A 14,146-nucleotide genomic window follows, 5' to 3' on the forward strand; every position below is an offset into this window, starting at 1 on the left:
CCGACTTCCACTCTTGGGGTGGTTACTAGGCTACAGTGCCAGGTGAACACATTTACCTTGCAATGTATCCCGAAGGGCTTCAATTTGCTCCATCAGCCTCTGGTTACAGCTTTTCAGGTGGTAGTTTTCTAGCTCAAGCTATGAAACAATAATAAAAACTGAAAAATAATGCAAAACTGTGTGCATGTGTTCCACTGTAAAGAATATGTCTTCAACATTATTACATTCAAGTGTCTTAACACGAAAAGGAAAAAAGGATGAGGGAGTCTACCAGTCACCTTGAAATCCTTCGACTCAGCAGCTCACTGGACAACGTACACAAACACTTTGCTGGGCTTTCTCAGATAGCCTCTGTATATGGTACTCACACTTTTCAAAGAGGGCTTTTAAATTCTTTCCCTGCTATTATTTATCATTTACTCCTGTTCAAGAAATAACTGTTGTGAAAGATAATAAAAAAAACTATCACCCAGGAGGAGCATCTTCACCCTGTAGGTGGTAAAAGGAGATCCTCTGCAAACAATCAACATTATGGGTGCATTTACATCTGCAGTTAGCACACAAATGATTCTTTGCTTGCATCTTGGCATAAACTCCTAAACACAGTAGTGACGCACCCAAAGAGGCCTCTTGATGGAACCGAGTTGAAATGGCATGGCTGTACAGTGTAAAGCAACTCCTTTGCAACACAGATGCAAAATCCTTCTGTTGGCAGTGGTCCCCTTGTGTGTATGGCAGGCACCCATAATCAGTATCAGGCATCAACTTGGTTGCCCATAAAGACACAATGTGAATGTAGGGTCCTGGATTCACAGCAGGGCACACCAAGTCAGCCCCTGTGCTTCCTCCTTTGTGCCACACCAGTCAGTAATGTAGGTGCATTCTGAGTTCTCTCACATAGGAAAATGAAAGAGTAGGGCAGCAGCTGGGTGAATTATCTGGACAATCTAATGAGATCACTAAAATTGCATCATAACACAACTAGTGCCCACAGAGACTGCTTCTTCCGACTTCAACAAATTCCCTTTCTGGCATAAACTGGGAAATCTGTCTTTGACTTAGGATGAAAGGGAAAGACCAGATAGCCTCATGCCTGGTTGTAGACTTATTAATGCATCTTTAAAACTGTGTGCTGACCTATTGCTATCTCAGTTGGTCTAGTGGATATTGTATAAGGCCTAGATAGAGGCGTAAGTCTACAGGACAGATAGGAGGGAGAGGTTAGACATAAGAAAATGCTGAGCAGTAGGAAAACAGCATTAGTCAGAGATGGTAAATTAAGGAAGATCAAAGGACATGTTTGTTTCACAGCTGTTTTGTCAGAAAAAGAGACAGAAATGGCACTCAGAGAGAAAAGGGAGAGGCAGAGGAAAACTAGGTAGAAACCACTTGTGGCTAATAAATTTCATTTGAAAACTGCTTTTGGCAGTTAGTGACTTGACAGTCATTTATAGTTTAACCAGAGCAGTAAATATCCCTCAGCAAGAGGGACAACCCTAGCTCTGCAACTGAGCTTGTGTAGAGCCAAACAAGCAAAAAGGCTCTGCAGCAGATTGATGGTCCTCAGACTATTGCCCTATACAGGAGCCCACGGGCAGTGCAGCCACTGCACTGACCCCACAGGCCCTGAGACCTAGCAGCAAGCTGAAGACTCACCTCTCTCAGCTTAAATGTTACCCACTCTTTAATCTTGGCAGCTTTCTCTTGAACAATCTTGGCTTCTTCAGTCCTTAACTGTTTCTGTGCAAAAAAAAAAAAAAGATGTGTTAGAGGAGCGTACAAGTCTTCTCACTAAGTTACTGCATCAGGAGTGGCTTAAACATTGAAGCTCCCATTCCAGACATAAGATTTAAGATTGCTGTTTGTACCTGACTATTTAGCTGGCCTCTGAAAAAATCAAGCTCTAAATTATAATACATGGTACCTGAAGACATATTCAGAGGTCTTTTTCAAGAGTTTCTTGAGGAATAGCAAAATCCAGCTCCAGTAATGATTGCCCACCTATCACAGTTTCTTCTGAATACAATCTGTAGCTTTTTCTGGTTTAGATGTTTTCAAAATGCTGCTGTTGAATATCTGTAATGTTTCCCTAACCTACATGCACACATTGTTGGTTGAAGTTAATAAGAATTAAGCAGTACCTGTAAGTGATTGTATAAATTAAATTTAAAAAAATAAAAAAAAAAAAAGAGAGAGAGAGCGAGAAGATAGCAGACTCAAGATCTGACCAAAATTTGCTCCAAAATTTGACCTTGAAACACTAAGATCTGCTAGGCGGTTTTGAGACGGTGTAAGTGGCTTTATGTTCATATATTCATTAAAACAGGTTCCAGTCCACACAGAGGTGTTATGGGAATACTGTTGATTTGCACAATGTTCTCAGCTGTGGTTTTTTCCTTTTCTGGGCATTTCCTTTGAAAGACACTGGATTGATACTGTGATCACCTGAAGCCTTCCGCTCATCTCCCGTGCGGCTTCATCAGAAGCAACATCACGGAAAGGTCTCCAATCTACATAATGATTTAAACTACAAGGAGAAATCAGTTCCAGGAGTGAGGGTTTCTCTGATTAAATGGACAAAGGCTGGTGATTTCCCCGATAGATGTTTTTCTTCCTGATGTGAACAAATACCAGTAATTATGATAACAAAAATGCTAGTCCTTCCCCCCTTACTGCCTTTTTCAGTTATTCCCACTGAAGAGTGTAATCTCACTTAACAAATATCATACAAATACACAGTAGACTACAGGAATTTTCCCACATCTTCACATTGCTTTTAATCACCTCATGCTATTCTTCGTAACAACAGCACATTTAAAAGCTCTTACTCAAACGTTTGCTGACTTTAAAATAGACCTTGCAACACTACAAGTAGCAGTAACATTTATAGCTGAGCATAATGAGATAGAAGTATTCAAATCTGATGCTTCAAAAGGAGGTTTTATTTAGTTTTTCTCCTTGAATATGGCTGTGTCTGCTCCTAATCATCAGGTACTAGCCTTTGCTAGAGTCAGAATATTAGGCTTGCGTACTGCTCAGAAATGATGTGGCAACATATAGCGGATCTACCATAGCCCTCTGAAAAGCCATCACATGAGTTATGCCCCCGAATCCCTAATGACCTGAACTTGTGTCAGATCAGGGACCAAGATGCAAAAGATTCAGAATATTGCTGTGATACAGAGTGAAATGCAACGCCGAAATTTTATTTAAGGTCCTAAAGCAGAATAGCTACACGACAACAGCATTGCTACTGAGCTTAGTAAGCCCTGCCTCCAAGCAGAGGGCACATTCAGGACAGGCACAGCACCCAGAGATGCAGTTATTGTGCTTTAAGATCCAGAAGCAGTCAGAGATTCTTTGTGTTCCACACTATTGTGTGGTCCAGACATGACCTCAGTGTTCTCTTATTAATGCTCTGAACTCCACAGCTCTCCCCATCCCAGTGAAAACAAACAGGATGCCTCACAGGAGCCCTTAGTGACCTGCCATCCCAACCCATTCTGGAACTAACATCGATGACCCTGGTAAAACATGTTTCTTGTTTGAAATTGTCAAGCTTTGGTTCCATTTCTGTAATCTCATTTTGCCTCTTGTTGCTAGAATAAAAAGATGTCTGCTAACAGAACATTTTTCTCCCTTGTGTTTGTTGATTTTAATCTAATCATACCTCACATTTTTGGGTAAATCACAATTTCTTCCATCTTTGATGGCAAGAGTTGCTTCCAAACCTTGCTCACTATTGTAGCTCCTTCCAAACAAATTCTTTCTCTTCAAAACGCAGAAACTTCATCTACATTCTGTCTGGGCAAGCTGTCCTGGGAAAACCCGAAACCTGGAGTGCTACAAAGACCTGATGGTTGGTCTCCACACTGCACTTGGTCTAGTACACCAATATATTTCGCCCTTGAGATACATGACAGTTAGTTAAGCGTAAAATGTAACTCAAATGACAAAGTATTTTTTCTGTAAATTTCCAATAAACTATTTCCATTTAAAAGTAATTTACTTAGCAACATATAAGAATAATTCACTGTTTCTGTTACAAAGACCACAAGGCAAGGCCTTTACTAGAGCCAAAACACAAGTCCTAGTGTTGATGTAATTCCTTCCTTACAACAACTGAAAACAGAAAAGACGAGGAACTATCCATGCTGGGAAACAGCTGCTCTTCTATAATGAGGACATCTGACAAGAGATGAGCTACACAAAAGCATTGCTGAAGACTGGGAAAAGTCCCTGCCCAAGAAGCAGCATACACTGAGTCAAAGGTGGGCTACGTAATGATTTTGCGGAGCAATCTATATGCTAGGTAGCCAGAGAAATACCGTGAACAGGCTCTTAGCGTTACAATTTAGGGTCTCAACACCAGCTCAGCACTAACACACGGAAGCCCTTTAAGGACGCTCACCAGTCTCCTATAGGGAAGATGACAAGGCCTACTGAGGCCGAATGGATGTTTTTGTCTGAAAAGAGAAAGGAAGGAGAGGATCTTGGACGGAGCAGGGCATCATTTTACAGCTGATCTGAAGGTAACTGAGAAGCTAACATGTAATGGAGACATAATCTGTACCTTACATTACAGAGTCGCTCCAACTCATGAAAGCTACAGGTCTCCCTGTAGAAGATATCTTTACCTGTTTAGCTAGCTGTGTCTCCAACCTGTTGATCAGATCTTCCTTTCCTTGCATTGTGCCCATCAACTCCTGGTATTTCCTGTGCAGAGTGCTGTCTGATTCACTGGTCTTCACATTGGCTAGTTTTATCTTCTCTTCCATAACTCTGACCTGTAACAACAATCAGAGGGAGACAAAAAGAAAACAACACATGAAACAATGCAAATTGAGGAGCTGCTTGTTTAGTGGCAAGATCCTAACTGAGAGTATTTGTGGATATCATATTTTTGAAGTCAATAAATAAAGAAAAAACAACTACAAACCCTTCAGGTCACACTTAGTTTATGTCCACATTTGTGAAAAGAACATCATCTATTCATTTGTAATGTTGAAGCAGCAACAGACATAAAATGAACCATAAACAGATAAGCACATTGTGGATTGTGAAATAGTTGCACGCTATTAGTCAAAGAGACCATATAGACACTATAGTCTACATAGACCTAAGGGCATGGTACACCACATTTTCCTCCTTTGCAATACTGTGGTCAGCTTCTTACTTCTTTCACTACCAAGCTATACACCACAAAACCCTGGCCATTTTCTTCAAATCAAGATTTCTACAGGAAAATGTGCTACAGTTCTTTCCTCCTTTTATTCCCAGCTTACACAAAGTTTTGGCAACTTCCGGCTTTCTGACAAGTGTTTTCTCCAGAACAACTAAGGAGTTACTGTATCAGATACTTCAGAATTTCTGTCTATCTTTGAGCTCCTGCCAGTGCCAACACTTGTTCATCTTGGCAGAAGAAGCACCAGTGTAATTGTCCTTCACTACAGACACAGTTTCAATGCATTAAAATCTAGCTGCTGCTCAAGCCTTTCAGTTTTTTAGCAATTCTGAAAACCTCTTTGTTTTCTTCAAAATCTGTGTCTCTCAATATGGTCAGTCTATCATTACCTCATCCTACTGCAATGGATTATAAGACTTCTTTTCTAAAGGTGAATGGAATTCTGTCGACTTAAATCTGCCAACTGCAGCATTTGACGTTGGGAAAATACCTGGTTCCAACACATCCCAGAGAGACTAAATCTGCAAAGAAACCAACTCCAGATACCATTAATTTGGCATGAGTTTGGAACCAGGAAAGCAGAATGCAGGCAATGATCTGAGCACTTCACAAAGTCTGTGCAAGAGAGTTACTCATGCTCTGGTGAGCGGCCTACACTTCATACTTGCAGAAGCTGTGTTTTGTCCTCCTGTCGGCCTGCATTAGGCAGAGAAGCAAACTGCCTCTTCCTCATACTGAATCAGAAAGGTAAGCGCCCAACATCTGAGCCAGAAAACTAAGCCTGCTGAGTCGGATGTGTTTTCATTAGAGTTTAGGGTGATTATAGTAAAAAGAAATGGCCTCTCCTTTCTGTCTGATGCCCAAATGCTGACTCTGTACTAAAGGCTCAGAGAGGGGACTGCAAACATGTGATTTCCTTAATTGAGGTTGGCAGCTACAGGGAGCCCATTGAATTAACAAATCCAACCCCCTAGACTCCTAGAGGGAAAGATAACAAGGGATTTTGGACTTGATGTGGAGCCCTCTCATTTGTCAGCTGCTTCTCATTCATGGAACATACTTGGTAGTGGAAGGGAATGGATCCACTCCTACGCTGTCAATTCTTCAGGCTATCAGGCAGCAATGAGGTATTTCTCCAAGAACACTCATCTCTGGGTGTGGATAAGGCTGCTGGAAAGGCCAACTATGAGGGCTGCTAGCTCTTTAGGACTTGTCAACACATGTCTGCAGAACTGCTGGTGGCAAGTTAGTGAAGGCAACCCTTACTTCTCCTACACCTTCCCCGACAAATTCTCCCTTTCTTGCCCATTTTCTGACCTGGATTTGACTTGCTCTCCATCTGCTCCCTTGCTGTCATTGCATCTTACCATATCATGGACACTCTACTCCTTGATGTGTCTGCTGGTATGAAACCTCCTTCACTGGCCTGTGGCAATAACTGTATCTCTTGCTGGTGCTGTCACAGTGACAATGTTACCTTTGCCTGTCTTGGGTGGGTGTGGACTTACTGATAGCACTCTGAAGAACAATTCTTGTTCTTCATTGGCAGTTGCTGATCTAGCATGGAGGCCAACAGCATGGTGACAAGACACAGCATCTTTCCTATATTTAAGCTGGTCAGAAAAATATCTTGATGTCAGTATCAAATGGTACATTCTGCAAACAGAATGCCTTACCAGTTGCTTCATGTTCTCGATTCCTAGGCAATATGTTTCCCAGTGCTTGCAACACTGCCTATAAAGTCCTTGGCTACCTAAGTCATCTTTGACAGCCATTCCTGACCATCTTGCACAGGTTTTAGTTCTGTACTTCAATCTCTGACTCAATGCTCAGTCCTGCAGCTCTTGTCCAGCTGGAGGGACCTGCTTTCACTTCAAACCTTTCCATCTGCAGGAGTCTGCAGTGATGCAGGAGCTCAGATCATCTGGCCCCTCACAGCGTGGACAGTACAACAGTCCGCTTCTCAAAGGTCCATTATTCTTTATAGCCTATTCACAAGCTGAGGTCTCTCTCTCTCCTCCCTTGTCCATTATTCAAGAAGCATAGAAGGACTAGCTTAAACAGTACGCCTAATTTTCAGATGGTTACAGTTATATGCAATGAATCCAGCTCTTACTGCTTTGCTCCATGGGCTCCTGAGCTAGACCAGTAACTACTAAAAAGAAAGTCCAAAACAACAGATGGGCTCTGCAGACACTCATTTACTTCCTTTCCAGAACCTTCTCTACATGTAGACAAGTCCCTACCAGTACTCTTAAGTATTTGCTTTTGGAGGACCTGCCAGGCAGATCGATCTCCAAACTTTAATCCTGAGTTACAAGCCCCTTCCTTTCCCATGGCCAGGCAAGCCTATCACGGACAAGGGAGTGAGAGGCAGAGATAAGGTGCTGGTTTCCACTTAGGGTTGAACCTATTTAGGTGTGCGTTCATAGCTCAGAGTCTGGGAAGTAAACCAGAAAGTCTGTTCATCGGCATAAATCAACATTTCCCTAGCAGAGCACAGCACTGTAAAGCGTTGTCTGTACATTAGATTAGAGGGTATTTCAGCTATCTTACTGCTGGGCTTGTACCAGAGCAACCATAAGAGAATCTCTTACCTGTTTCTCTGCATCCTCAGCTCTTTGTTCTGCTTCTATCACTCTCTGTTCCAATTCCTGCATCTTCAGAGGCAGAAGAGAAGGAGGGAAGGGGAGAGGGGAAAGAAAATAGACATTACCTCGAAATTCACCTGTTTTACTCAGGAATCTTCCATTTCTTATGCAGGTCTACAGATCTTTGGCACCTTTTGGGTTAACTGGACAGCTTTGACCAGAGCGGGGAAAAAAAAAAAAAAGCCTTTGACCTTTTCCAGTCTTCTGTCCTACTTTGAATTTACCGGAACTGTCTTCTCATTAGTGAGCTTCATCATTCACTATACGGGTCAAGAGAAGAGTCCCAAAGTCTTGACCCTGTCTCGACCCCGTCTCCACAATTTACACATCATAGGCTGTCCCCAGAAGAAGCCAGTCTACAGCACGCCATTCTTTCCTGAGTTTATTTCAACTAGGATTCATTCCCAACAGTAAATAAAAATGAATACATCTTGGAAAGCTCACAGGAGGTTCTCTGCGATACCACATTATAACCACTGAGTACTTTGCTTTGGCTTCAAAAGCATCACAGGCTCGTAACTGACAAGATTAACAACGATCTTAATTTTTCTATGCTTTTTATTTTAAAGACCTTTGCAAACTGACAGTTCTGTGATTCTTTATCTGAGCATTGCTGCTACTGAAGACAAAGGATACTGAATTGAATTTTTATTCCAAATGTATATAAATCACTTCATTCTCAGTGAAATGCAGATGGACCTGGGGTTCCTCTAACAATCAACCGCTAGAGCCCAGTTGCTTTTTTTTGCTTGTTTGTTGGTTGGTTTGTTTTTTGTTGTGGGTTTGTTTTTTTTTAAGGCAACTAAAGACTTCATTCAGTGCTTGCAAGGTCATCTTTCACCACCTGCTCTGCTTTGATGGGTCTCAGATTAAAGCCCAGTAACAGGAAGTCAGTGACACTAGGTTTCATCCTCTTAAGCTGCAAAATTTGAGGAACGCTTCACAGTTTCCAGCATTTATTTGTATTTCACTAATGAAGGAATGACATAGGAGGACCTTCAGAAGATTAAAGAATCATGCTTCAAATAGAAAACAAACTACAGGGGGAACTGAGCTCTTTTTCTCTCCAATGCATGTTATGATTCTTGATAAAGCACTGCAGCCAAGTATTGAGGCTGGTCACTACACGGACCAAATCAGTACTTCTGAAAATGTAACTTATTCCTCTTGGGTTGATCACCTCGAGCGGAGATGACAGCACTTCTCTGTTTCCATTTCCCTTTCTTCGCACAGCAGCAAGACAACCGTCCTCTTCATACATATATGTTGACCATAAGAGCAGACTGACATCTATTGATAAGCATATCAGAAAGGTACATATATGCAGACACCTCGATGGTCATCTAACTAGAAAAAAGCTGTGCCATAAATTCAAACCATGAGACCAGAAAGGGCCACACTTAGCATAAGTCTCAGGTTTGCTTTTTCAGTGGAGCAGTCAAAAAATCACAGTCTATGGAGCTTAATATCCAAATCAAGGACACTTGCTCGGCAGAGGAACAGAGAGATGCCACAGAAGATTGCATGGAAAGCCAAAGCTGCTCCAACCAAAGACCCAGTCTCCACGAGTCTTGGTACAGACTGAGCTCAAGGCAGCCTAACACCGACAGCAGTGGCCTGGGTTACAACCAGGAGCAATGATCTACCAAAGCATTTATCTATTAGTCTCTGGATAGTCATGGCCACAGACACGTAGCAGTGAAATACATTGGTGAAAGACAGATGTTAACTAGAAATGTAATTTGTCTTGTGAAACAAAGACTGTTTATAACAATGGCTTCAGAGTCAAAGGCCTCTGATCAGTTTTCAGATGAACCAACAGGGTCTACGTTCACAGCATAGACTTTAGATGAATCTCTGGGCCTTTTCTAAAGGCCATCTCTTAGACTAATAAGTCATTCCTCCACACGGTGGGTGATCTCCATGAAGCACTCGGGATATTTTAAGAAGAGAGCACAGTTCTGACTGAAAAACTCTGTTGTCCCAGTCTTACGACAGTTTGCTTTGCATTGCTAGCAGTCCTGGATCCTGATTAGGACAGTGAATGTATGTTGGGACAATATCTGATCACTAAAGACTTATGAAACTTCTTGTGCAAGAAAGGTGACCTGGCTAAGTTCCAGTGAAATCAATTACATTTGTCACCCTAATTCCCTCTGTGGCCTTAAATGAACTTTTCTTAACTTCCTGTACTACATTGTTGGGTTGTCCTACTACGAACTGTTAAATAACCACTGTGTTTCCCATGTACACAAAATGATTACTTCACCCATACTCAGTGTCAGCTGTCTCGCTGGAGCACATTCAGATTTAATACATCCATGCTTGTAAGGCTCTTTCAAATCCCTCAATGACTTAATAATAATGCTTGGTATTTACACGGGTCCTTTCATTCAAAATGCTTTATAATTTGACAAATGCTACTAAGCAACTTGACCCAGGTCACACAAAAAACTTAGGGGCCAAGCCAAACTCAAGTAACTCTTCTCCCAAACATTAGCCCAGACAGTTTGTATGGAGAGAAACAGGCCCAGTCGTATAGTCATGCTTGCATGAGATAAAAGAGGCTTTTTCCAAATGTTCACTGAAGTAAGACAGAAGCAGGTTAAAAGTTACCCAGATGGCCCTTCTAAAAGCTGCAAAAGTTCCCCGTATCAACCATTCACACAGGCTTTCCCTCTCCTGATGGCTCAGAACACAATCAAGTAAGAGTGAAAACAGGTTAAACGTTACCCAGATGGCCTTTCTAAAAGCTGCAAAATTTCCCGTATCAACCATTCACACAGGCTTTCCCTCTCCTGATGGCTCAGAACACAATCAAGTAAGAGTGAAAAAAGTTCCTTCGTGTTTCGGCCTCATTCTCGTCCTGTTGTTCTCTTCCAGAGCTCTCTCCTAACCAGGTCATCTTGCTGCCAAGGCAACAGGCCTTGCTATGTCCCTCACCCACAGAGGAGTATCGCTTTTTTTGTGTGTGTACAAGAAAGTCAAAATGGAAACAACCGCCTGTTGCCAAAGAGACCAGATCCCTGCTGATGTCCACAACAAGGCAGGACCCGGGGCGGGCCTTGTGCCCTGTGGGGGTCCAGCAGGATGGCAGAGCTTTGTTCTGCAGGCCAGGGGCTGGAGTTCCTCTCCCACGCCGACCTGCCGGCAGGCCCTCTGCGGTTTGGACGGCACTGCTCCGCAGCTGTGACCAGGCTACCAACATGAAGGTTCACGCCATGTGAACTAGGGCACTGGCACTTAAACCGTTGGGTTTTAAATTCCTCGTGTTCTGAACAGTGATCTAGATTATTCAATTTAAAGCGGATTTTGAAAATCTGAAGTGTTTAAACTGTTAGCGCACATGGTATTACCAATGCCAGGCATGAGTGGTTGGGTACTTTTTGTGATTTAAAATAGCAAAATCTGCCTTAAAATTGTGAAATCAGTTATGAACGCTAATTTAAAAAGCAGGAGATCAGTTTTCCAAGCCTTTCAATCAGCAGCTTCCAGACCCCTAAGATAACCCACTGTTAACATTATTCTTCTCTTCCACTGCCAAAAACACTGTATAAAAAAAAATCCTGCTGCTGCAAACCATATCATAGGGTCTCAGGGGCAATGCTCACCACAGCTTGGCAACATAGCTTCAGACTATTATCACTTCATATTTATCAAGATCGTCTCCCCAACTCCTTCAAAACCTTTCTGAAAATGCAGTACTCTTTCAAACAAGTCTCCATCTTTTCAATCTCACAGATAGAACCATAAAGAAAAAGAATTTTAAAATCACAGTTGCTATAAAACCGATGATAAGAATCCCTGGAGCTGGCATCACTACGCATGAAGCATGCGCCTCCTTTGGTTCTACATCAGTGCCCGCCGCAGGGGAAAAAGGACGCAGCGTGGGCAAGAGCCCCAGTTGCCGTGACTGCCGGGGAGCCCTGTGGTGACAGAGGAGGAGTGAAGGAGGTTTCCTGAGCAAGTCATTGAAGAGCAGTCAGGAGCCTGAGGCACAGGACACTTCCCAATGGCAGTGTCCAGCACGAGCACGGTGTGCTGAGCACCCGCTCTCATGCCTTGAGTCCCCCTGCCTCAGGAGAGCCTGCTGGAGCTGCCTCATTCTCCCTGAGGCTCTGCCCTTCCCACATGACATTCAGAGTTGGGAACTGCAAACCTGCTAGCTCTTTGACCCTGCAAGTAAACCTACAATAGTGCTGCACAAGTAGTTACAGAGTAACCTGATCACTGAACCAAGCTGCTCCTTGAGTCTTAACAAAGGGAACTTCGCTTTGACTGAAAGGCTGGATGGACTAACGGCAGTCAGGTCCCTTCCTCAAGGAGCACCCTGAAGCAGATGAAAATTTCCTTCTCTGCCACAGCCCACAAACCTCCCCAAAGAGCTAGTCAAAAGATCTCTGGCACATCGGTTCTCCAAAAGGGAAGTTTGATAGGTGGGTTTCTTTGTTTTCCGTGGGAGTAGTCAGGAAGTTTCTCAAAGCAGGAATTAATAACACAGCAAATGTAGAATCTCGCACATGAGTACTGGTTGTCTTTACTGGGCCTGCACCACATCTACACAAGATTTTTTAAAAGCGCCTTTATCTCAACACACTTCACAAACACCTTCTATGTTTTGCAAGGTAAGCTCCATCTCAGAAGCTACCTTGAAGAGATTAAGAGAGTGCTTAGAATTGCATAATTTCTTAAAATATGGAGGGTGGAATGAATGTCTCATGCAGTATATGGCATTAGGGAAAACGTAACTACAGTGAAAACAAGGATTAAAATTGCTTCTCTCTCAAGTAGGTGTTATTTGTACACTTTTACATCCAAAACCAACAAACAAGAATATACACATAAAAGTTGCATAACACAAAATGGAGCAAAAGTGAGTTTAGAACATATCTGTCATCAGCTACAGCTTAAAAACATTCGGAGTAAACTGCAGTCACTTGTAAAGATAGCAACTGCATTAGCAAACTGTGACTAAAAGAAACTGTTCTCACTTTCCAATAGTAATTGAATATCTGAGCAATCTTGGATTGGAACATAATAATGTAAATCACATTTTGAAACAAAGAAGGAACACCACAGCAACCTACAAATTTGGATTTTACGCAAATCAGAGGTTAGTGAAAAAGCTTTAATTCAAACTGAAAAATAACTCGAGTTAAAGAAAAAACACCAAAAATCCACATCATGATGGAAACAAACAAAAACCCCCAATACCAAACCCCTTATATCTTAGCAGTCCTGTCCCCTAGGATTGCCCACAAGTTCACTTAGTGCGCTTGAAAGAGAGTAGTGGGAGGTGACTCTGAAACTGCAGATGCCACTCAAGTTTCTCACATCCCCATCACAAAGTATCTCAGTCCTGCTCTTCAGTATCCTCAGAATGTTTTGACTGGATACACAATGTTATTCTAACACTATCGCAGTACATGTAACCCTGCCCAGTCTTTTAACATTACAGCATAATTTGCACTCCTGTAAGCTTTTCTACTGACAGCCAAGTCCTGATCTTGCTGTTCTTATCCAAAATATCTATCTCTGCTCTGCTCTGCAGTTGCCTCAGTCCCTTTAGATATCCAGAATCTTGCTGGTACTGTGTTTTCCAGTGGAGGCCAAATACCTGGTGATTTTTCAGTAAACAAGGCCAAATTCTTATTGTAACTAATGTCACTTTACACCACTCTGAGAGGCACATCTCTGTAGCTCAAGGGATAAGCAGAGTGCAATGACATCCTGTAATCAAGGAAGAGATCCTCACTGCAAGTAACAGTTCTACTGGACAGCTCAGCATTCAGGGATTTTTTTGCTTTTGTGCCATAATTCAGTGCAGACTAGAAGAAGCCACCACTGACTCACCCTCTCAGCTAACAGCTCTCGGATCTTGCTTGCCTGCAAGCGGAATTTGAAGAGCTGAGACTCCAATGCAAGGCATCGCTTTTGCCAGTCCATAGAGGTGCCATTCTCCATTGTGACTTCTGCCATTGTGAAGTTAATCATCCATTTGGGATGTTGTCTGAAGTGCTCTAAAAATCCTACAAAAGAGAAGGGAAACAAACAAACAAAAAGATATTTTAGACAGACAAACTTCATCCCTTGTGCCTAGTCTTCCGTGGTCCACCTTAGTGGGCTGGTAACAAAGGCCATTTCTTCTGCAAGCAGAAGATGAAATGGTACTATCTCACGTTATTGATATTGCCCTCTGCCAGAGGTCACTTTTAATGGATAACAGATAAATATTCAAATAAACTTTTACCTTTAGAGTAAGTAAATAATTTACTAATGCATCATACCGTATATTCCACAAGCAAGCTTA

At 42.3% G+C, this 14,146-nt stretch overlaps 1 protein-coding gene across 1 annotated transcript in view; it reads right to left on the reverse strand.

Moving 5' to 3' along the window:
• PLEKHH1 (pleckstrin homology domain containing, family H (with MyTH4 domain) member 1) overlaps nt 1-13,815 on the reverse strand; it is a 40,885-nt gene extending 27,070 nt beyond the window's left edge. The window contains exons 1-5 of the mRNA XM_009868183.1: nt 13,690-13,815; nt 7,783-7,845; nt 4,638-4,787; nt 1,657-1,740; nt 57-138 (exon numbers count right to left, since the gene is read on the reverse strand). Of these exons, the coding sequence (XP_009866485.1) occupies nt 57-138; nt 1,657-1,740; nt 4,638-4,787; nt 7,783-7,845; nt 13,690-13,815 (505 nt within the window). The remainder of the gene's footprint in view (nt 1-56; nt 139-1,656; nt 1,741-4,637; nt 4,788-7,782; nt 7,846-13,689) is intronic.
• Between the last annotated feature and the right edge of the window lie 331 nt (nt 13,816-14,146).

Source organism: Apaloderma vittatum, unplaced genomic scaffold (genome assembly GCF_000703405.1).
Source record: "Apaloderma vittatum isolate BGI_N311 unplaced genomic scaffold, ASM70340v1 scaffold1904, whole genome shotgun sequence".
In the NCBI taxonomy this organism is placed as follows: domain Eukaryota; kingdom Metazoa; phylum Chordata; class Aves; order Trogoniformes; family Trogonidae; genus Apaloderma; species Apaloderma vittatum.